Below are 25,926 nucleotides of genomic sequence, written 5' to 3' on the forward strand. Positions count from 1 at the left end.
CAGGAGTAGAATAAAGGTTTTGTTGTGATTCCAGTCCAGTTCTCTTAACTTATGTGTCCCAGCAGTTTTAATAAGCTTATGTAATAGTAGACGATATGAACGAGAAAATAATTATTGAATATAATTTACTGTATGATTAAATTACTAAAATAAATGAATTAATATACGTTCATAATTATACCTAGAACTTTTACTTTGAAAATAAGCGGAAGCGGACTAGGGTCTTCGCTGTATTATTTCGGCGCAGTTTCTTATCGCGTTTTAATTTTCAAGACCAAACAAGTCTTTGCTCCAACACAAGGTTAGTAAAACAAAAGCGAATAGCTAAATAATTCAACAAAGCTTTAAATAGCTGCGTTGTAGTGAACAGAAAACCCGCGCTTCATGTTGCAGCGAGTTTAAATGTAGCTGCGCATGCTGCAGGACGAACGCGCGTGATCTTTGTTATGAGCCAGAGTCGCCATCATATTATTATTATGCATATTATTTGCAAACAAGTTTCTCTTATTCTCTCTTTGAATATATTTTTTTAATTCCAACAATATTCAAAAATGTAATCTGTGTTGTCTTTTACAGCATGGAAGCTCACCCAAATCCCAATAAGAGGGGCAGGGCCGGTGGGAAGGTGAGCCCTAATAGCAGCACATCATATCAGAGCCACTCCATCAACATTATCCCTACCCAACCATGTGGATGTAGACCATTTGCAGATCTGCAATAGTTCTCAAACAGTGGTTACCCAAACCGCTGGTGGTCCGTGTCAGTTAACTTTAGTTGATTAGTGTTGTTTAATAACAACAATTTGTGAAAATTCACCATATCACATTTGTAAATGCATGTTGTTCGATCTAATTACAAACTATCCATCCATGCATGTTTTATAACTAGCCATTTTTAATTTAAAATTAACTATTTTTAATTTTATTTAAAAATACACAGATACTTTCGTTAAACAAAACATTTAACATGTAGCATATATATGTAGGACTTCTCCATTTAGTCCACTCTTGCAAACTTGTATTCATCAGACGATGAATATTCATTGTTGAGTACCAATATTTCAAAGTCCAGTCAACAACAACCAATGCATAGAAGCAAGTCTTCAACTTTTTCGTTTTTGATGATCCATAATACTCAATAATACGTCACACATGTAAGAAAAGATCTGTTGCAAATTCTGTTTCATTGCAACTTTATTTTTAATCACTTTATTGTCTCACTTCAGTAACACAACTGACATTTTTACGTCGGCATATTTAAGTGTTTGGTCCCACTAGTCAGCTCATTTAGGTCACTAAAAGTAGCACTAAAACTAGATGGAGGGTATAATGATTTTTGGTCATTTGTCCTCTACCTAAAACCATTTGTAATTGTTTTGATCTAGTTAGTGGTTGAATGATTTCACCCACCCCCCTGTCTCACCTGTAACTGTTATGCCACGAAGCTCAGTTTGACAGAGTTCTGCAAACTGTCTGTTTGATGGGCTACAGTTTTTATTCAAAGGAATCCCCCCCTTTTTGCATGTTGTACTAGTCATCTTCATCAGTCAATATAGATCTTCCAGCAAAATGAGCCAATAAAGCGGTGATCACACTGTGACCAACTGTAGTTGGCAATGTGTTGGATGGGTGCAGGAATCCTCGCGTTTTGATGAATGAATGACATTTCTCAAAAATTATGAAAAGATTAATACTAAAATGGTATTAATCTCTGCCTCTGATGGCTTTGATGAAGGTTAAGAGTATTTGCAGGATGACAATGACAATGAGAGTGTTACTTAAGGGAAATAATTAAGTGCTCATCACACATTCATTGCAGACTTTGTATAGAAGTCTTCCTAAAGAGGCTCAAATTTACATTGACATTCAAAATTTGGGGTCAGTAAGATTTTTTTTTTACTTGTTTATGTTAAGACATGAATGGTTTTCTTCAGCAAGGAACCATTAAATTAATCAAAAGTGGCAGTAAAGATATTTATAATGTTACAAAAGATTTCATAAACACTGTTCTTTTGAACTTTATATAGAGAATCCTGAAAAATGACTGCACACACACACAAAAACATGTATCAACATTGTAATGTTTCTTGACCAAATCAACATGTTTTACAGCATTACTGTTTATTCTGTATTTATGATTTTTAAAAAAAAAGCCTTGGTGAGCATAAGAGAAACGTATAAAATACCTATACCTCAGAAACATATAAAAAATTTACTGACCCCAAACATTCGAAACATACTCTTTATTAATGGCCTGACACAGCGTTAAAAAAAAAACAAAAAAACATTCTGTTTGAAAATAGAATGTAACTTGCAGAACATGTTACTCTATCATCCTGTATATTTTCTTGTCTACCTGATAGAACTCCATTCTTGGGGAGACTAATATAGCACGATTGTTAGCATGAGAGTGTCTGGCGAAGAGACACTTTGTGTCCTCCCGTCCAAGGACTTTCACCCTCTACTTTTGAAGTGGAGAGGAGAATTTAAGAGGAGGAGGAGAGCGAACTCTGCTCTTCACCTTCCAGTGCTGTTGTATCTCTCTAATTCCTCTCTATTTCTCTCCCCCGCCAACGATATTATTTGTCGTCTGTGACAGAAAAAGCAGCAGCTCTTCAGTGGTGACATAGGTAAGTGCCGCCCTCAGAACCCTTCAGTTCTGCTCTTCAGCTGTGCCTGGCCTTGGTGATGTTATTGCCATGTGCCACTTCTGGGTGTTTCAGAGCTTTGAAGCTTCAACCCTGAACACAACACAAAAGCACAGCTCTCAAGCTAGCACCTTTTTCAGACCAATGCTTTGCACTATTTGAACTGCGGTGTGCTGAACAACATTAGAGACATCAACTTTGAGCTCCTTCGAGCAACATTAGAAAAATCAAGACCTGTTCTCGCCATGTGCTTTAACGGCAGGTCAAGATCCACGTACACCCAGAGGTTGGGTATCCCACCTTTAATCCCTGTATGCCGCCTTAGGGTCTCCTATATGTTTTGATTGTGGCGCCTTGCGCAAGGCATGCATTAAGCTGCCTAAGGAAAGTTAACATGAAATACATTATATTTCAGGTGCCTTTAGGCTTGAACTTAATTAAAACAGTTACAGTGCTGCAGTGTGATCAGCTGACGTCTCAACCGGTGTACTTTTGTCGTCTTACTGGGGTTGTGGACAGAAAAACAGCGGGCACCACGGCAGCTTTTTCAAAGTCTTCGTTCAAATCTGTTGAGTTTGCATATGTTGTTCAGCGTTTAAGCGCAGAGAGTTGTGGCTCACTTGTCTGACCACAATTTTCCATCAAGTGTGACTGTTGCCTATATGTAGGCCTGGGAGTAACTAATGAATGGGTGCTTTAAGCACTCAGCTAGTTTTGTTTTTGGGATACAGTAACCACTTGGTACTGTTTCAGTAGAGTAGGAACACAGTCTTCTGTGCTTTAAGTCCAGGTTCACCATGCTTGTCCATGTCCTTTTTGATTTTACTGATTCATGTGTGTTTCATCAGTCTTCACTTCCAAGAATGGATCCATCCAGAATATACCCTGTCTGAACAAGCGGCTCAAGTCAGTCACCGATGCTGTTATTGGTGAGTAATGAATCTAATTAATATTTTGTTACGCCCTTGTATAAATGAAGGCTAATAGGCTTTTATTGGACCTAATGAAATAATTTAATCATGATTGATCAACAATGTTCACAAACGTCCAAAATAAATGTTTAGATGAATACTAATGATCACTATATATTATTCACTTTTTAAATTATATTTGAGGAAAATGCATCAAACGTTTAAAATGCCATCCCATAATTTTAGTTTTTGTAATGTTTTAAGTTGTATAATTGCTTTGCTCCCTCAAATAGCTTCTATATACTTGGCTGATTTTTGTTTGCAACTTGTACCTAACTGCATATTTATATTTATATACAGTATTTGTATAGTTGGAATGTATTTTAAACTGAGTGAATGATCTTATGTTTGAATACATGTGATTTGTGTTCATAGGCCTGCAGTACATATGGGAGTATCGGAGCCCATCGAAGTCGGTTCCTCCCCAATACCAGTGTAAACTGTGTAAAGTTCAGCGGCTGCAGAATGAAATGGCTGCTCACATCACCGGCTGGAAACACGGTTTCAGATACATGGTATGATCTTCACAATCACGTTTATTTTTATTTTATAAACATATCACAGATTATCTCTGTCTATACTTTAGATGTAGTACACAGCCACTTTATGTTGTGTTTTGTTTTTTGGAATGCAGAAGCAGAACCACAAAGACAAGGTTCCTCATGAGGAAGAGGCTGCACTTAAAGATCCAGCCATCAGGAGAGCCATTAAAGCTGCTGCTGCTGAAGTGGAGAAAGCTGAGGGAAGAGGTCAAATTAAGGTAAGACTAAATACTGATGAGCTCTAAAGATCTCACGCTAGTACTTTTTAATTATACATTCTTTTTTCTTTTTTTCTTGTCTTTCAGACTGTGCTAAAGGAGCCATTTGAAGTTATGGCGTTTCAGGCCATGAGTAAGTCAGTTGTCTTCTGTCATACACCATTCAGTATACTCCCACTAATGTCCAAACTTGTCATCTCATTAAAAATTCAGTTTCACTTGGAATAAATTATTACACGTTTTTATATTTTGTGTTGTCAAAATTTGATAAAAACAAAGGTTTATTATTGTATGTTCTTTTGGCATTTAATTTATTGTATACCTTTTAAGTTCGCTTATTGAAAGAACAACGGCAGCAGCAGTATGGTGTAACATTTATTTGAAACGCGTGTATTTGGTACTTGCTACCTTATCTTTACTCTTTCATTTCATTCTTTTCATAGCTTTGGAAAACTTGCATCTGATGTTTCTCTACATCTTTTTTTTTTTTTGCATGACTCCGGGTCGTCGACACCAAGCTTCGTTGCAATTTCTTTCTAGGAATTAAATACTTTCTCTGAACCTTTAAAGTCTCTCCGCGAGTGATTGTACAGGTGCGGATATATTTGTGGCAGTTATTTGACACAGTGTATTTATGTTGCTAGTGACATGGAGATGTTCTCCTGCCTGACCTTTGTTGAATGAGAAACGAACTAGGGGAAAAAAAATGGTCAAAGAAGGCGGAGTTCCCGAACCCAACCACCGATTGCGTAATTGCCTCGGACCAATGGTAGCTCAAAGGTGTTTAGAAGCCAAAACGAACTCCTCCAGAAAGTTTGCTTTGGTGAGCTGTATCGAACTGCCAAAACGAACTTCGTTTCGGCCTGATTTTGTTCGAAATGACGTCATATCAGTTCGTTCTTTGATTTCAATTGAAGTATATTGGGGCCTTGATTCTGCAGAGATTTCTGTTGTGTCTGTGTCTGCACACTCTTTATGTAGTTTTTTCCTCAAGTCGTGTTCAATATATTTCAAACACAGTCCTTCTACCCCCATCCAATGTAAACATTTTACTCTCCTGGAGTCCTCCCTACACATATGATCATAATTGTAGAATAACTTGATTACTCTTCTGCAGGCCTCCTCATACACATGTTCATAGCAGAATAACTTGATTAGGCACAATCCACTCTTTTGTAGGCATCCTTACATACAGAAACCACATGATCATAATAGTAGATTACAAACATGGCTATATTCACATTATACTTTTTTTCATATTTTGATTAATAAAAATCTTCTACAAGATATCATCTTAGGGAAGCAAAGCTGGTTGTTAAAACCCTACTCTGGTATAACCGCGTTATCGACTGACTCTTACTTATCACACACACGTACTGTAAATGTCAAAAGAGTGCATAAAATTAGCAAGAAGTCTTTGTTCAGTCCTCATCTTTGCTAATCATATCCCCTGGCACTAAGTAGATAAATGTTATATTATTAGTGCATTGTCTTGGCAAATTAAAATCACTCTCACCATGTAAGAGACAAACTCAGTGTTTAAAAAGGTTTATTCTTTGCAAAGAAGGTCAGACAGTCATACAGAAACGCAAGTCGCTGCAGAGTGTGACAGACGGGGAGGGTGCTCTTCCACCTTTATATCTGCACTCTAGGCACTCAAGGTTACAAGCTCGCAGCTGTACTTTTCCATACATAGTGAGGAAGCAAATAACACTCTACTACATCATGCTTTTAAAGCCCATTTCCCTTATATTTAGGGCCCAATTAACCCTTCCGGTCACGAACATGCATCTCCCCCCGTCTTCCATTCGTCTTGCTCTTAGCCCAGTATAGCCTTATAGACCCCCTTGTCATCCATACATCTTAAGGTAAAAGCCCCAGACCCATTTCTTTCTATAAAGCCATACCAAAAAAGGCTTTGCACTACATATTCTCATAAACATATGAAAGTCAACATAAAATTAATTTTCTTCAACAGCATATTTACCCAGTCTAGACAGGGTTTCCACGGGTCCATAAGTCTTAAATTTAGTTGTATCAAATTTAAGGACATAAAATCTTAAATGGTACTAGGGCTGGACCAGAATATTCGAGTATTCGTTCGGTGGGTTGGCATTCGATTTTCAATTTTGAGATTTGAATATTCTTTTTCTTTTTTTTTCTCACACCTGGCATCCCCCGTGAAATGGTTCTCATTCACACTTGAATATGAATCGCCCATGAGTGAACGTCATGAATTTCACGATTCAGTTCATCTGGAAGAGAAGACAAAAATGCCGAAGACCTCAGCTGTGTGGGAGCACTTTAAATTGATTGAGGACAAGACAAAGGCAGTGTGCCAAATATGCTATTTGAAACTGGCCTAAGTTACCACAACAGCACATCAAGTTTGAGTTCTGTAAGTGGTATGCCTATTATAGTAGCCTATTTTGTTGGTGGATAAAAACAAGCTGCAAGGCACAAGGCAGCATTGCAAGCGGTGTGAGAGAGGACGTAAGCGCGGAGGTATATGAGCTAGGCTAAGCGCTAACCCTACAAGACCGGCTCTTCCAACACTCATGCTCTCAAACGTTGGCGCTCTGGAAAACAAACTTGACTTAATTCAACTCAGTCGGTCTACACAGCATGAGGCAAGGGATTGTTGTGTGTTTGTTTTCACCGAAAAATGGCTAAACGACAACATCCCAGACTCAGCCATTCAGCAGCACGGGCTAACCAGCTACCAAGCAGACAGAGATTCATCACTGTCTGGTAAGATCCGCGGAGGTGGCTTGTGTGTGTGTATATCAACAAAGACTGGTGTAACAATGCTGCGGTATTATCAAATCATTGTTCATCGCTGGTGGAGTTTGTTTGTGAAGTGTCGACCGTTCTATCTGCGGTGGGAGTTCACGGTCATTGTTATTGTCGCGGTCTAAATTCCCCCGTGTGCAAACGCTAAGGACTCGCTTCGTATAACTGTATAGCGCCTCGTAACTGTATAGCGCCATCAGTGAACAACAAACAAATAACCCTGACGGCTTTTTCATCATAGCCGGTGACTTCAACCATGCAAACCTAAAGACAGTTTTGCCAAAGTTCTACCAACATTACCCCTTTTCCACCAAGGCAGTTACAGTGCTGGTTCGGAGCCAGAGCCTAGTTTCAAACCGGTTCTTTGTTTTTCGACACCCAAAGCACCAGCTCCGAACCAGGAAAAGCGGTTCGGAAGTAGAAACCAAACATTGCTGGGCTAGAAGGAAGAACCGCTTGCGTGAGGAGCTGGGGAGCTGCGCAAAGCCAAGAACATCAATAGCAATGCAACGTCCGCCATTGCTGATAGTTTGTTTAGGCTTGTCTGGGATGGATTGGCGCTGCGCGGACCGTTCGGTGCGAGGCATATCGGGGTGCTGCGGGAGCGACTGGAAAGCAGACAGCTCTTTATGCTTTTGGATCGCTCTCGCGGTGCTTTTAGTGTGTTGTGTGCCGATCGATCGATCAATCTGCGTGGCACTGATGCACCTCGAATAAGCCTGTTGTGCCGCACTCGTGAACCGAAACATGAAACGTATTCAGTGATTGTAAGACCTGGCTCTGTATTGGCTCTCTAGCCTGTGGAAAAGCAACCAGTTCTTAAAGTGCTCACCAGTCGAACTAACTAAGAACTGGCTATAGCACTGGCTCTGAACTAGCACCTGGAACTGCTTTGGTGGAAAAGGGGTACATATGAACTTTGCAACAAGGGGAAACAACACATTGGACTTTGTTTATACAACAAAGAAAAATGCATACAAAGCTGAACCCTGCCCCCACCTCGGGTACTCGGACCACATCACTGTTATGCTAATACCAACATACAGACCACTTCTCAAACTCGCCAAACCGGTTCAAAAACCGATCACAGTATGGCCAGACAAAGCCACCTCAGCATTGCAGGACTGCTTCCAGGACACAGACTGGAACATGTTTAAGGAGGCAGCCACCTACAACAACCACACAGACCTGGAGGAGTACACTGAAACTGTGACTGCTTAAATCAAAAAGTGCAAAGATGATGTGACAGTCACCAAGACCATTACCACACGTGCCAACCAGAAGCCATGGATGACAGCAGAGGTTCGTGGGCTGCTAAAGACCAGAGATGAAGCATTCAGATCAGGAGACAAAGCAGCCCTCAAAACAATAAGAGCCAATCTGTCTCATGGCATCAAGAAGGCAAAACAACAATATGCTAAAAAAATCAACAACAACTTTACAGACAGTAAAGACACTCAATCCCTGTGGCAAGCCATTCAGACCATCACTGACTACAAGCCCCCACCACAGGCCAGTGACGATGACACATCTTTACCAGATGCACTCAACCACTTCTACTCACGATTTGAGATACAGACCGGAGTATCAAAGCTCGCTCTGTCAGATTGCTCCACAGCTTTTTTCCCCAGGCTGTGAGAGCTCTTAACTCCAATCTCCCTGTTCCCCTCTGACCCCCCCCCACCCAACTCATTAATACAGTTGACAACTTTTTCTAAGTGCAATTCTGAGTGTGCTACACACAGGTGAGTGGGCTATACAAACCACCTGTAGTAACGCACTCATCCCACTATATGCACACCAGACACTTTCTATGAACACTCCCTGCTACAAAGACTCAAAAAAATGTTTACTTGAGCATTGCACTACAAATCTTTTTGCACTATGCGCTGCTTCCCACAAAATCTCTCTTTAATCTGCACAACAATTTAATGTACGAAATGTATATACAACTTTTTATTTGAATTTTTTGCACAATTTCATGTACAGTATATATGTAAAGTTCTTGTACAGTCTCAGTTTGTGTATGTCTAGGCAACTAGGTATAGTATTTATAGTATATGTATAGTCAGATGGTCTATTTTTGTCTATAGTCAGATGCTCTATTGTTTTTTTAGGGCCCAAGCCAGTAAGGCGCAGGGCCCTATTGTTCTTCTATGGATTATTAGGGCCCAAGCCAGTAAGGCGCAGGGCCCTATTGTTCTTCTAAGGATTATTATTAGGGCCCAAGCCAGTAAGGCGCAGGGCCCTATTGTTCTTCTAAGGATTATTATTTATTTATTTTTTTTTATTATTTTTTATTTCGACTATCCGGGTACTTTTGGGGGCCTTAACGTGCCCGAAAACTCTTGAAAATTGGCACGCACATTGGAACCTGCGGCCATTAGGACGCCACAGACGCTGGGACCCGGGCGTGGCACAGGGGCTCTACGGCGCCCCCTGGAAGATTGTCAGAAAGCTTGATGTATAGCTCACACATACTTGCACGTATTCATATGAAACTCGGTACACATATAGAACTCATTGAGCCGAACAACTTTCACGCTGCATGTCTTAGGCTCCGCCCAACAGGAAGTCGGCTATTCAGGGCTGTTTAAAAAGCGCATGCTCTGGAATTTGATATACTCCTCTGAGGATTTCCATACGATTGCCACCAAACTCGGTGAACATGATCTCAAGACATTGGGGACGCTAAATTGCGAAGATATTTTTGATATGTCGAACGGTTTGCCCGTGGCGAGGCGATGAAGTTATGGCGAAAAATGAGACCCAGGAAATGCCTAATAACGTCCACATACATTGTATGATGTAGATCAAACTTCAGTGGTTTGTTCGTTGTATGATGCCGATCGGATAGATGTGACTATTATGACTGAAAGTTATAGCGCCACCAACTGGCTGCAGGAAGTGTGTCATTTTCAAAATGCTTTGAATTCAGCATCTTATTTTTACTCGATTTGCTTCAAACTTCACCAGAATAATGTCAAAACACGGCCGATGTAAAACTGTGAAGGGAATATTGATATCTAAAATTATGTTGCCATGGCAACGTGTCAAAGTTGAAAATTCGTTTCTGGTGATTTTGAGGCAGATAACATGTTTAGAATGTCATGAAACTCAACACACATATCAGTATTAATGATAGTTAGACACTGGAAAAAGCTCATAAACGGGCGTGGAAGAGGCACTCTATAGCGCCACCTTTTGTCAAAAATGGGGGGGTTAGTTTTAGCTACAGACACCAAACTCGGTACATAAATTGTTCTTATTAATCCGGACAACTTTCTAATTTACAGTCATTAGCTACGACCAACAGGACGTCGGCTATATTTATTTTAAAGTGGGTTTTTTTTTAAAACAGGCTGTAAACAAATTCATACTCCTCCAAACAGAAACACGTAAATCACACCAAACATTTTTTCTCATGATGCCAAAATACTGAAGATGCTAAATTGCGGACGGATTTAGGATATCTTGAACGATGATTTAATGGCAATTTATTAAAGTTACTGTAAAAAATAGATTTTTTTTTTTTTTTTTATCTTTTAAGAGCAGCTTCCAAACACTTCATAAAAAATTACATGCACATAACAATACAGTCTGAGGATATGTGATTAATTTCATGAATTTACAATACACTATGGAGAGCAGAAAATTAAAAAACTATCAGAGAGTTATTAAACTGCTGAGTGAGAGCTCCTGCCAGTCTGCCTCTGATTGAGGGGTGGGGGTGGGGTGGGCTGTCAGTGACTGTGTGGATTGAGCCAGTGGGTGAGAGAGAGAAAGAGAGAGAGAGGGTCTGTTTTTTAAAATCTTAAAAAAATGCTTATAAATCATTAAAGATTTTTATAACACTTTATAATAAGGTCTCATTTCTTAACATTAGGAAATGCATTAATTAACGTGAACTAACAATGAAAAATATATTTTTACAGCATGTTAATTCTTCCATGATAGTATGAACTAACAAAGAACAATTTTTTTAAAGCATTTATTAATCTTTTTAATGTTAGAAAAATAGTCATGTTCAAAAGATAAACTTTAAAATGTAATAATATATAAACACATTTTGGAATTAATATTGATCAACATTAAATGGTATATAATTATTAATGATTATATATATAATGATAGCTACAGACACCAAACTCGGTACATAAATTGTTCTTATTAATCCGGACAACTTTCTAATTTACAGTCATTAGTTACGACCAACAGGAAATCGGCTATTTTTTTTTTTATGTGTTTTTTTTTTTTTTTAAACGGGCTGTAAACAAATTCATACTCCTCCCAAGCAGAAACCAAAAATTCACACCAAACATTTTTTCACATGCTTCCAAGATACTGAAGATGCTTCATTTGCGGACGGATTTATGATATCTTGAACGATGATTTAATGGCAATTTATTAAAGTTACAGTAAAAAATAGATTTTTATTTTTTTTTATCTTTTAAGAGCAGCTTTCAAACACTTCATAAAAAATTACATACACAGAACAATACAGTCTGAGGATATGTGATTAATTTCATGAATTTACAATACACTATGCTTAGGAGAAAATTTAAAAACTATCAGAGAGTTGATATACTGCATCTGAGTGAGAGGTCCCTGTCAGCCTGCAGCTGAGTGAGGGGGTGGGGTGGGGTGTGAGTGACTGTGTGAGTGACTGTGTGGATTGAGGAGCTGGGTGAGAGAGAGAGAGAGAGAGAGAGAGGGTCTGTTTTTTTAAATTTTTAAAAAATGCTTATAAATCATTAAAGATTTTGATAACACTTTATAATAAGGTCTCATTTCTTAACATTAGCAAATGCATTAATTAACGTGAACTAACAATGAAAAATATATTTTTACAGCATGTTAATTCTTCCATGATAGTATGAACTAACAAAGAACAATTTTTTTAAAGCATTTATTAATCTTTTTAATGTTAGAAAAATAATCATGTTCAAAAGATAAACTTTAAAATGTAATAATATATAAACACATTTTGGAATTAATATTGATCAACATTAAATGGTATATAATTATTAATGATTATATATATACAATGATAGCTACAGACACCAAACTTGGTACATAAATTGTTCTTATTAATCCGGACAACTTTCTAATTTACAGTCATTAGCTACGACCAACAGGAAGTCGGCTATATTTATTTTAATGTGGGTTTTGTTTTTAAAACGGGCTGTAAACAAATTCATACTCCTCCAAACAGAAACACGGAAATCACACCAAACATTTTTTCTTATGATGCCAAAATACTGAAGATGCTACATTGCGGACGGATTTAGGATATCTTGAACGGTGTTTTAATGGCAACTTATTAAAGTTACAGTAAAAAAGAGAAACCTTTTTTTTTTTTATCTTTTAAGAGCAGCTTCCAAACACTTCATAAAAAATTACATACACAGAACAAGACAGTCTGAGATATGTGATTAATTTCATGAATTTACAATACACTATGCGGAGGAGAAAATTTAAAAACTATCAGAGATCTCCTGTCACTGTACTTCTAATGTGTGCGGTGGGTGACTGGGTGGGTGACTGACTGTGTGAGTTCAGTGAGTGTGGAGGGGGAGAGAGAGAGAGAGAGAGGGTCTGTTTAAACTTCTCAATAAAATCCTTAAAAAATGCTTATAAAGCATTAAAGGTTTTGATAACACTTTATAATTAAGTCTCATTTGTTAACAGTAGGGAATGCATTAATTAACATGAACTAACAATGAAAAATATATTTTTTACAGCATGTTAATTCTTCATTGATAGTATGAACTTACAATGAACTAACAATGAACAAAATATTTGTAATATTAGAAAAATAGTCATGTTCAAAAGATAAAACTTTAAAATGTAATAATATATTAACACATTTTGGAATTGATTTTGATAAACATTAAATGGTATATATTTATTAATGATGTAAATTAACAACAGTTAAATAATGTTGTTTTTTAACATTGGTTAATTCACAAATAACATTAAATATTAACAATATATTTTTTACTTTATTAATTTGTGTTAGAAAAAATTATTCATGTTAGTTAATGGAAAAATAAATCATTAAAAAATGCTTATAAATCATTAAAAGCTTTGGTAACTATAATAATTTCTCATTTGTTAGCATTAGTAAATACATTAACTAACATCAACTACCAATGAAAAATAAATTTTCACAGAATTTAAAGTTTTATATGTTCTGTGTGTGTGTGTGTGTTTCACAGAGTTGATGGTTTGGATTAACCCTTTAATTGCCGTATCCCTTAAAACCAAACTGCCAGAGGGTTACTGTGATGCTTGTGCTCGCTGGGCACCGTTTTATCGATGCCACCGGGGTGGCGTATGCTGACGGCTTGGGCCCGTCATCGCTGCTCGCAGCTATATTTTTTTTTTTTTTTTTTTTTTTTTTTTTTTTTTTTATTTCAATCATCCGGGCACTTTTGGGGGCCTTAACGTGCCCGAAAACTCTCGAAAATTGGCACGCACATTGGAACCTGCGGCCATTAGGACGCCGCTGAGGCTGGGACCCGGGCGTGGCACAGGGGCTCTACGGCGCCCCCTGGAAAATTGTCAGAAAACACGATGTATAGCTCACACATACTTGCACGTATTCATATGAAACTCGGTACACATATAGAACTCATTGAGCTGAACAACTTCCGCACAGCATGTCTTAGGCTCCGCCCAACAGGAAGTCGGCTATTCAGGGCTGTTTAAAAAGCGCATGCTCTGGAATTTGATATACTCCTCTGAGGATTTCCATACGATTGCCACCAAACTCGGTGAACATGATCTCAGGACATTGGGGACGCTAAATTGCGAAGATATTTTTGATATGTCGAACGGTTTGCCCGTGGCGAGGCGATGAAGTTATGGCGAAAAATGAGACCCAGGAAATGCCTAATAACGTCCACATACATTGTATGATGTAGATCAAACTTCAGTGATTTGTTCTTTGTATGATGCCGATCGGATAGATGTGACTATTATGACTGAAAGTTATAGCGCCACCAACTGGCTGCAGGAAGTGTGTCGTTTTCAAAATGCTTTGAATTCAGCATCTTATTTTTACTCGATTTGCTTCAAACTTCACCAGAATAATGTCAAAACACGGCCGATGTAAAACTGTGAAGGGAAGATTGATATCTAAAATTATGTTGCCATGGCAACGTGTCAAAGTTGAAAATTCGTTTCTGGTGATTTTGAGGCAGATAACATGTTTAGAATGTCATGAAACTCAACACACATATGAGTATTAATGATAGTTAGACACTGGAAAAAGCTCATATACGGGCGTGGAAGAGGCACTCTATAGCGCCACCTTTTGTCAAAAATGAGGGGGTTAGTTTTAGCTACAGACCCCAAACTCGGTACATAAATTGTTCTAATTAATCCGGACAACTTTCTAATTTACAGTCATTAGCTACGACCAACAGGAAGTCGGCTATATTTATTTTAATGTGGGTTTTTTTAAAAAACGGGCTGTAAACAAATTAATACTCCTCCAAGCAGAAACACGGAAATCACACCAAACATTTTTTATCATGATGCCAAAATACTGAAGATGCTAAATTGCGGACGGATTTAGGATATCTTGAACGATGATTTAATGGCAATTTATTAAAGTTACAGTAAAAAAGATCATTTCTTTTTTTTTTTTATCTTTTAAGAGCAGCTTCCAAACACTTCATAAAAAATTACATACACAGAACAATACAGTCTGAGGATATGTGATTAATTTTATGAATTTACAATACACTATGCAGAGGAGAAAATTTGAAAACTATCAGAGAGTTAGACTTAGACTGCTTCTGAGTGAGAGATCCCTGTCAGCCTGCAGCTGAGTGAGGGGTGGGGGTGGGGTGGGGTGTGAGTGACTGTGTGAGTGACTGTGTGGATTGAGCCAGTGGGTGAGAGAGAGAAAGAGAGAGAGAGGGTCTGTTTTTTTAAATCTTTAAAAAATGCTTATAAATCATTAAAGATTTTGATAACACTTTATAATAAGGTCTCAATTCTTAACATTAGGAAATGCATTAATTAACGTGAACTAACAATGAAAAATATATTTTTACAGCATGTTAATTCTTCCATGATAGTATGAACTAACAAAGAACAATTTTTTTAAAGCATTTATTAATCTTTTTAATGTTAGAAAATTAGTCATGTTCAAAAGATAAACTTTAAAATGTAATAATATATAAACACATTTTGGAATTAATATTGATCAACATTAAATGGTATATAATTATTAATGATTATATATATATATATATATATATATATATATATATATAATGATAGCTACAGACACCAAACTCGGTACATAAATTGTTCTTATTAATCCGGACAACTTTCTAATTTACAGTCATTAGCTACGACCAACAGGAAATCGGCTATTTTTTTTTTTTATGTGTTTTTTTTTTTTTTAAACGGGCTGTAAACAAATTCATACTCCTTCAAGCAGAAACCAAAAATTCACACCAAACATTTTTTCACATGCTTCCAAGATACTGAAGATGCTACATTGCGGACTGATTTAGGATATCTTGAACGGTGATTTAATGGCAATTTATTAAAGTTACAGTAAAAAAGAACACTTTTTTTTTTTTATCTTTAAAGAGCAGCTTCCAAACACTTCATAAAAAATTACATACACAGAACAATACAGTCTGAGGATATGTGATTAATTTTATGAATTTACAATACACTATGGAGAGCAGAAAATTAAAACTATCAGAGTTCTCCTGTCTCTGTGCTTCTAATGTGTGCGGTGGGTGACTGGGTGGGTGACTGACTGTGTGAGTTCAGTGAGTGTGGAGGGGGAGAGAGAGAGAGAGAGAGAGAGAGAGAGGGTCTGTTTAAACTTCTCAATAAAATCCTTAAAAAATGCTTATAAAGCATTAAAGGTTTTGATAACACTTTATAATTAAGTCTCTTTTGTTAACAGTAGGGAATGCATTAATTAACATGAACTAACAATGAAAAATATATATTTTTACAGCATGTTAATTCTTCATTGATAGTATGAACTTACAATGAACTAACAATGAACAAAATATTTTTAATATTAGAAAAATAGTCATGTTCAAAAGATAAAACTTTAAAATGTAATAATATATTAACACATTTTGGAATTGATTTTGATAAACATTAAATGGTATATATTTATTAATGATGTAAATTAACAACAGTTAAATAATGTTGTTTTTAACATTGGTTAATTCACAAATAACATTAAATATTAACAATATATGTTTTACTTTATTCATTTGTGTTAGAATAAATTATTCATGTTAGTTAATGGAAAAATAAATCATTAAAAAATGCTTATAAATCATTAAAACCTTTGGTAACTATAATAATTTCTCATTTGTTAGCATTAGTAAATGCATTAACTAACATCAACTACCAATGAAAAATATATTTTCACAGAATTTAAAGTTTTATATGTTGTTCTGTGTGTTTCACAGAGTTGATGGTTTGGAATAACCCTTTAATTGCCGTATCCCTTAAAACCAAACTGCCAGAGGGTTACTGTATTGTGTGTGCTCGCTGGGCACCGTTTTATCGATGCCACCGGGATGGCGTATGCTGACGGCTTGGGCCCGTCATCGCTGCTCGCAGCTATATTTTTTTTTATTATTTTTTATTTCGACTATCCGGGTACTTTTGGGGGCCTTAACGTGCCCGAAAACTCTTGAAAATTGGCACGCACGTTGGAACCTGCGGCCATTAGGACGCGGCTGAGGCTGGGACCCGGGCGGGGCACAGGGGCTCTACGGCGCCCCCTGGAAAATTGTCAGAAAGCTTGATGTATAGCTCACACATACTTGCACGTATTCATATGAAACTCGGTACACATATAGAACTCATTGAGCCGAACAACTTCCGTGCAGCATTTCATAGGCTCCGCCCAACAGGAAGTCGGCTATTCAGGGCTGTTTAAAAAGCGCATGTTCTGGAATTTGATATACTCCTCTGAGGATTTCCATACGATTGCCACCAAACTCGGTGAACATGATCTCAAGACATTGGGGATGCTAAATTGCGAAGATATTTTTGATATGTCGAACGGTTTGCCCGTGGCGAGGCGATGAAGTTATGGCGAAAAATGAGACCCAGGAAATGCCTAATAACGTCCACATACATTGTATGATGTAGATCAAACTCCAGTGATTTGTTCGTTGTATGATGCCGATCGGATAGATGTGACTATTATGACTGAAAGTTATAGCGCCACCAACTGGCTGCAGGAAGTGTGTCGTTTTCAAAATGCTTTGAATTCAGCATCTTATTTTTACTCGATTTGCTTCAAACTTCACCAGAATAATGTCCAAACACGGCCGATGTAAAACTGTGAAGGGAATATTGATATCTAAAATTATGTTGCCATGGCAACGTGTCAAAGTTGAAAATTCGTTTCTGGTGATTTTGAGGCAGATAACATGTTTAGAATGTCATGAAACTCAACACACATATCAGTATTAATGATAGTTAGACACTGGAAAAAGCTCATACGGGCGTGGAAGAGGCACTCTATAGCGCCACCTTTTGTCAAAAATGAGGGGGTTAGTTTTAGCTACAGACCCCAAACTCGGTACATAAATTGTTCTAATTAATCCGGACAACTTTCTAATTTACAGTCATTAGCTACGACCAACAGGAAGTCGGCTATATTTATTTTAATGTGGGTTTTTTTTAAAAACGGGCTGTAAACAAATTAATACTCCTCCAAGCAGAAACACGGAAATCACACCAAACATTTTTTATCATGATGCCAAAATACTGAAGATGCTAAATTGCGGACGGATTTAGGATATCTTGAACGATGATTTAATGGCAATTTATTAAAGTTACAGTAAAAAAGATATATATTTTTTTTTTTTTTATCTTTTAAGAGCAGCTTCCAAACACTTCATAAAAAATTACATACACAGAACAATACAGTCTGAGGATATGTGATTAATTTCATGAATTTACAATACACTATGCAGAGGAGAAAATTAAAAAACTATCAGAGCTGCTTTTGAGTTAGAGCTCCCTGCCAGCCTGCCTCTGAGTGAGGGGTGGGGGTGGGGTGTGAGTGACTGTGTGAGTGACTGTGTGGATTGAGGCAGTGGGTGAAAGAGAGAGAGGGTCTGTTTTTTAAAATCTTTAAAAAATGCTTATAAATCATTAAAGATTTTGATAACACTTTATAATAAGGTCTCAATTCTTAACATTAGGAAATGCATTAATTAACGTGAACTAACAATGAAAAATATATTTTTACAGCATGTTAATTCTTCCATGATAGTATGAACTAACAAAGAACAATTTTTTTAAAGCATTTATTAATCTTTTTAATGTTAGAAAAATAGTCATGTTCAAAAGATAAACTTTAAAATTTAATAATATATAAACACATTTTGGATTAATATTGATCAACATTAAATGGTATATAATTATTAATGATTATATATATATATAATGATAGCTACAGACACCAAACTCGGTACATAAATTGTTCTTATTAATCCGGACAACTTTCTAATTTACAGTCATTAGCTACGACCAACAGGAAATCGGCTATTTTTTTTTAATGCGTTTTTTTTTTTTTTTAACGGGCTGTAAACAAATTCATACTCCTTCAAGCAGAAACCAAAATTTCACACCAAACATTTTTTCACATGCTTCCAAGATACTGAAGATGCTTCATTGCGGACCGATTTAGGATATCTTGAACGGTGATTTAATGGCAATTTATTAAAGTTACAGTAAAAAAGAACACTTTTTTTTTTTTTATCTTTAAAGAGCAGCTTCCAAACACTTCATAAAAAATTACATACACAGAACAAGACCGTCTGAGGATATGTGATTAATTTCATGAATTTACAATACACTATGGAGAGCAGAAAATTAAAACTATCAGAGATCTGCTGTCACTGCGCTCCTAATGTGTGCGGTAGGTGACTGGGTGGGTGACTGACTGTGTGAGTTCAGTGAGTGTGGAGGGGGAGAGAGAGAGAGAGAGAGAGAGAGAGAGAGAGAGAGAGAGAGAGGGTCTGTTTAAACTTCTCAATAAAATCCTTCAAAAATGCTTATAAAGCATTAAAGGTTTTGATAACACTTTATAATTAAGTCTCATTTGTTAACAGTAGGGAATGCATTAATTAACATGAACTAACAATGAAAAATATATTTTTTACAGCATGTTAATTCTTCATTGATAGTATGAACTTACAATGAACTAACAATGAACAAAATATTTTTAATATTAGAAAAATAGTCATGTTCAAAAGATAAAACTTTAAAATGTAATAATATATTAACACATTTTGGAATTGATTTTGATCAACATTAAATGGTATATATTTATTAATGATGTTAACTAACAACAGTTAAATAATGTTGTTTTTTAACATTGGTGAATGCACAAATAACATTAAATATTAACAATATATTTTTTACTTTATTCATTTGTGTTAGAAAAAATTATTCATGTTAGTTAATGGAAAAATAAATCATTAAAACCTTTGGTAACTATAATAATTTCTCATTTGTTAGCATTAGTAAATGCATTAACTAACATCAACTACCAATGAAAAATATATTTTCACAGAATTTAAAGTTTTATATGTTGTTCTGTGTGTGTGTGTTTCACAGAGTTGATGGTTTGGATTAACCCTTTAATTGCCGTATCCCTTAAAACCAAACTGCCAGAGGGTTACTGTGATGCTTGTGCTCGCTGGGCACCGTTTTATCGATGCCACCGGGGTGGCGTATGCTGACGGCTTGGGCCCGTCATCGCTGCTCGCAGCTATATTTTTTTTTTGTTGTTGTTGTTGTTTTTTATACTTGCATTGTTGTATGTTTATCTTACGTTTAACTAGTATGTAGCACCGTGGTCCTGCGAGACACGACATTTCGTTCCACTATATGTCCACACATGTAGCAGAATGACAATAAAGCTCAACTTGAATTGTGTGATATTGGTTAATGTGACGATTAAACTTTAAAAGACTAGGATTTCATTAAATTAATATGAGCGCTGCATGTTTCAAAGTCAGGTGCTGCTGCTTTGTAAAACTGCTATATTTCTGCCATTCCAAAAGCTCCACCTGCTGGCAGAGAATGAAAATCAACCCATGTTTTTAAGCTGCCAGCACGCAGAGTTGTAAATGTGAACTGGTGGATCTATAAGAATTCTAAACAATTAAAACGATTAGAAAAAAATTGTATTTAATTAATATAATAATTAATTGATAATAATTGTTTAAATTAATATAATTGATACTTTTGACTCATCCATTTTGTTAAAAATGGTTTGGAGGCTGAAATGTGAAGTTCATTTTATAAAACTTTTTTGTTTCTGTGAAAACCTGTATCTGAACTGTAAATCATGCTTTTTACAGTAATTTTAGACTTTAATATGTTACCAAAGATGTTGTGCTTATAAGGTATTAATTGTATTTGTGCAGGTCTTAAAGGTTTTAAAAAGTCTTAAATTTGATTTTAAAAACCTGCAGGTTACCTGCTAGACTACGAAATCAAACGCAAACTGGCTCCAGCTGGTATTTGTTCCCATTCCTCTCTATCTGCATTCCACAGCTGTTTAGTGACCCTGACCTTCAAATTCTTGCAAGCAACTCAAAGTTTCAAGCTTGTCTCAGACCTTCTGCACATATCAGAAATTTTGCAGAAATTAAATGCAGAAATCCTCTATAATCTCAGCGGCTTTATTTTAACCTCTTAAGACCCTGCGGCCTCATGATATTATATTTCAGTGAATTTCTCTGAGACTATACATACAGACTTTTTCAGAGATACTAAATGATTGGATGCTTCACCATGACCACTCCCTCTCATTGGTCTTAAAAAATGTCTAATATTAATTTAGTGATACTCTTATGGAAATATGATATTTTGTAATTGTCATTTAAATCTGTCTGTTTTAATTGTGTCGTAAATCAACATCTCAGGGAAATGTTATGGGGTTTCAAATCTAAATATGACTTTATGAAACAGGATGTTGATTTCATACATGTCGTCATATGAGGACACCGGGACTAAAAGCATGTAAAAGCATTTTGGGAGACACAATAAATGAATAGGGAAAGAAATTATATTTCAATATTCCAATGAAATATTATATATTATTATGAAAATCTTAATAATTAAAGTCAATTATTACTCCCGTTATTACACTTTTCTTTTTGTTGCCCCAAAAAGACTTTAATATGCAAATTAGATTTAGTTTATAGATGCATTGTATATGATGAGAAAACACGTTTATGGCCATTTTACACACATTTTGCAGAAAGATAAGTGGTATGTCGAATCATTCTGTTATAACATAGTTGAGAATCATCTTTATGCAAAAAAATTCCTAAACTAACTGCATTGTTGATTTAAAAAATCAATTGTTATATATACCCTCAGATATTTGAGAGGACAGCCATTTTAAGTGGTGTTCGAAAGGATAGTGGATGTTCTCGAGTGCACTCATTCAATCCCACAATGCACCGCAAAAACGAGTGTAAAACCGATGTACACTCAACAGAGAATCCCCAGAATGCACTGTGAGAGCAGCTGAATCACCCATTCATTCATTTTAGAAGCGCTCCTCCACGGCGTAATACAACACAGGTACAAAATTAATCGTAAATTGACTATTAGGGTTTATACATAATTTCCGTGACAGAGTTCAAGATAAATCCTTCAATCTTACTACTGGAGCTGCCCGTATCAAAAGATTATTAAACAGCAAGCAAACTACAAAAGCGGCGGAAGGACTGCACTCAGTGTCCGAATTCACTCACTCGTGTTCATTCACTCCTTCAAGTGAACTGTATGAGTGGACTAATGTAGGAAATAGTGAATGAGGGTATAGGGGGTGATTTCGGATATAGCCAAGGTCTTCAAGATCACTAGAAAGCTACAAGCAGGTGTGTTTGATTAGGGTTGGAGCTAAATTGCATGACAGTGGCCCTCCAGGACCAAAAGTTGCACATCCCTGCTCTGAACAATGTAAAGTTTTTTCCTAAAACTTTTTTCACGGGTCTTAAGAGGATAAACATTAACAATTTCTACTATTTAAAAGCCGAACACTGGTTTTAAACAATATTCCAAATTCTCACACACATTGGACAGCTAAAAATGTGAATTATTAAAACATCTTTTGAATATTTGTGTCCATAGAGGACTTAATCAAGCATCAAGTCAGTGTTTAAGCAAGGAATTTAATTTGTAGTAATAAAATTAACAGATATTAAAACAGTCATTTAATTTCTTGTTTGGACTGGAATTGAGAACCGCTGGGGAAGATATAACATCTGTTCTGACCTCTTTTAGCACAATCTCAGTATCACTTCCCTGCTAGCAACTGGGAAGTTTAGCTATTTCTGAACAGACAAGTTTGTACAATATTTGCTTTTTTTATGCATTTCATATTTCATGCATCCTTTCTGCAAAGATATTTAACAAGTCATTTGTTTTACGTTTACACCATGTTGAGCACTTCATGTGTGCTGCACTCGATATAGAACTTTCACTAAAACATGATTCAAATTATTAAGTTACTAGTTACATTAAGTTGACTATGTAAAAAAAAAAAAATCCTGAATCAGTCAAAAAAAAAAAAAGTTATTTTTCGCCATATCGCTCAACCCTAGGCAGCAAGATATTTACCTGATGTTTTTTTTGTTTTTTTAAAGTGTCTGCACAACCTAATCCAGCATTTGCAGGAGCTGCTGGTCTTCTTAGGCCTCGTCCAAGAGGGTTAAAATCAGGTTAGTGTCTAACCAATGTATGTGTTTGTGTTAATAGAATTGAATTGTCTAACTGTGATTTGGAATGTTGAGTATAGTTGCTTGACTTTTTTTCCTCACATCCATATGGAGGTCCCATGTACATGGGGGATTTCCCACCCCGGGGTGGCAGGATGCCTGATTTTCCCCCTGGCATGCGTGGGGGTATGGATGAACCCCCCATGAGGAGAGGTTATTCTGATATGGGTGACTTCACTAGCCCAGGTCGCTATGGTAACGGCATGTCTGGACCAGACAGGGGGATGATGGAAACAGACGACATGCAGCATTTCCCTGATGATGGACCCATGCCCATGGGCCCAGATGGCTTTGGGCCTGGTCAGCGTAATGAGGGCAGGGGCAGACCTTTCCCTAATGACATGCCCATGAACAGCAGTGGCGACAGATTGATGGGACATGGCCCTAAAGGCCCGGAGAACAGCCTCCCAGCAACGCTGCTCAAATATCTGGTACTATTCTCTTTTGGATATACAATGCTTGTTGAAGCACTTCATGTGTTTACATTATCAGCCATTTGGAGTAATTAAAATGGTTTATTTTTAGGACTCTTTCCGTATTGAAAACGAGGACGATGCTCAGATTGTCTTGAAGGTCACACAGAAGCTCACGGATGTTCTGATGGAGTATCGCTTCAGAAAAATTTCATCGGTAAAGGCTCTGATTTATGCTCTACATTTATTATCATTTTATTATTGTTATTTGTGATCCAAATGCACTTCTTAATAATTTTTATTAGCTTAAATCAAATTCAAGTTTATTTAAATACAATTAATTCTTAATGCCACACAATCCTGGTCATTATATGAAAATAAGTGACTGCAGAATATCAATTGTTCCAGAAAGCTGTCTAATTAAAAACAAATGACTACCATGTAGTTATGTGTAAGGTTCATTAAAAGACACAAAACTATTTAGTTAGTACGTCTAGTGTGCAAATTTAAAAACTATTTTAGCTTCAGGTTTGGGTGATATTTCTGAAGTACATTTGTGTTGAGTACAAACAGTAACGAGTCAAGGAAACTGGTTGCATATTTGTTTTCTGAAACATGTCTAACACAGGATGTGGTTAGTTTTATATGCTTGATTTACTTTTTAAAGAATGATAAGGTTTTCATTGAAGGCTTCAGTGATCTCAAACCAATTTCACTGGGTTACTTCTAAAAAAAAAAAAAAAAATAAGGTTGTATAAATGTCTATAATCTTTCTGAAAAGATCTGAAAATTAGTGGCAAAAGAACACGCTGTATAGAATGAACAAGAAGATCAAGCCATCTGTCACGTTTAGCAGTGTGTCCAAATTATTGAAAGAAACCTTTTTTCTTTTTCTTTTTTTTTTTAAACAGCCATGTTTTAGTTGTGAATTTGAATTGTTTTTCAGGTGCCCAGTGTGAAGCCTCTACCCTCCATGAATTACTCATCCTCATGTCTTCCACACAACTCAAATGACAGATTCTCCAGCAGCATGCCAGGTATTGCACACCTTTTTTTCCCCGTCAGACTCTATTATTGCTAGTTTTGAGTCTGAGTTCCAAATAAAATAAATACCTCTCATTTGTAAAGTAAAAATTTTTGCTTTGCTGGAACACCAAAAATAGGTATTATTATATGTTATATAAAATATATTTTTTTTTAAAAATTGTGGAATTTCCGTTATGACCATTACTGTAATATAAAATGACTCGTATCCTCATAGTTTGGTTATGACACCCATAGACATATATACGTAGATGCCTCATTAGTGACTGTTTCTATGGGCCGCTATACGTAAGCCATCCGCCATATTGCAGCGGTAAACTTGACGTCATTCACCATAGTAATCACTGAATATTGGAAGGATGCCACAATCATGCACAGAATGGCTCTGTGCGAACCTACACTATGGTGAATGATGTCAAAAATACTGTTCCAAGATGGCGGCCACATCTACGTGCCTGGAACGGTCAAATAGGGCGTCTGTATATGTCTATGATGCCACCCACCTCTGGCTTAGAATCTTTGCATATCTAAACGCCATTTGGTATCATTATTATATCTGTGGGCAACACAGATGTTTCCATGGGGTTTTTTTATGCTTACACTGTCCAAAACATAAGAGCAAAATAAGAACAGGATTGGTTAATTTTGACTTTGCTCATGCAGTGTGGAAACACAACTGAGGCCATTGTGTGATTCAAACTCACAGTAAGACAAAAATATGCTTTTGTTGGGGTACAGTTGTTTTTATAGAGAAGCATAGAGACTGGCAACAAATAAGCAAATATGCAAAATTAATATAGTTTAAACTATTTGGCATAATGCATAAAGTTCGTTTTCACAGACTGCTCTACCTTGACAGGTCCATCAAGATTCTACAACTGAGCATTGATCTGATGGATGAGGCCAAGACTTGGATGCAACCTGCTTTGCCTGTTTTTGACGTGGCTTTTTTTGACACTGTTCATGACCAAACTTTTTTTCTTGACTTTTAGGCTGCTTTGTTTTTACAGTGTATACATGAGTAGAATTACTCTAAATGTTTAATTTTTTCCTTACACTTTTGATGAAAGGTTTGTAGCAACAGTTTTAGTGAGTGATTAAACCATCTTTAAGTGAAGTCAGTAAGATCCTCAAACAATGTGACTGCTTGTTTCTAAAGGTCTGTTGCCGTGTGTAAAATAAATTCATAGTTCCTTACAGAACCTTGTTTCTTTTGTATGATTTGTAGGTAAAAAAAAAATTATATCCTTCAGATGTCCTTGCTTCCATTAGGTTGTCCCATAGTTTGAATACAGCATCTCCATCGGTTTTAGCACCTGCATTGTCTTATAAAGCTCACTGTTCTCCAGTAGAATTTAGGCTCTTCATTGGCTCTCCAATGACCTTCTTATATCCGTAGCTTGCTTAGACTTTGAGATGAGGTAGGCACAGTGGTACTGATATAACAACATTGATCAAAAGAAGTATGCTCAAT

General features: G+C 36.5%; 1 protein-coding gene across 1 annotated transcript; it reads left to right on the plus strand.

The window, feature by feature from the left end:
* The first annotated feature begins 209 nt into the window (after nt 1–209).
* On the plus strand, nt 210–25,652 carry LOC306877942 (uncharacterized protein). Its single transcript, XM_079429998.1, has 12 exons — nt 210–301; nt 577–625; nt 2,599–2,629; nt 3,496–3,576; nt 3,994–4,133; nt 4,253–4,378; nt 4,466–4,511; nt 22,864–22,938; nt 23,050–23,426; nt 23,521–23,625; nt 24,355–24,445; nt 25,312–25,652. Exons 2-12 carry the CDS (start codon nt 578–580, stop codon nt 25,332–25,334), a joined length of 1,143 nt encoding a protein of 380 aa, XP_079286124.1. The 5' UTR covers nt 210–301; nt 577; the 3' UTR covers nt 25,335–25,652.
* Nucleotides 25,653–25,926: the final 274 nt, after the last annotated feature.

Source organism: Barbus barbus, assembly GCF_936440315.1.
Source record: "Barbus barbus genome assembly, chromosome: 12".
In the NCBI taxonomy this organism is placed as follows: Eukaryota; Metazoa; Chordata; class Actinopteri; order Cypriniformes; family Cyprinidae; genus Barbus; species Barbus barbus.

Excerpts from the sequence above, each read along its gene's own strand:
- LOC306877942 (XM_079429998.1), top strand. The coding sequence starts at position 578 with ATGGAAGCTCACCCAAATCCCAATAAGAGGGGCAGGGCCGGTGGGAAG. Across the intron at positions 2,630-3,495 it reads GCTCTTCAGTGGTGACATAG|TCTTCACTTCCAAGAATGGA; the intron begins GTAAGTGCCGCC and ends GTGTTTCATCAG. Across the intron at positions 24,446-25,311 it reads ATTCTCCAGCAGCATGCCAG|GTCCATCAAGATTCTACAAC; the intron begins GTATTGCACACC and ends CTACCTTGACAG.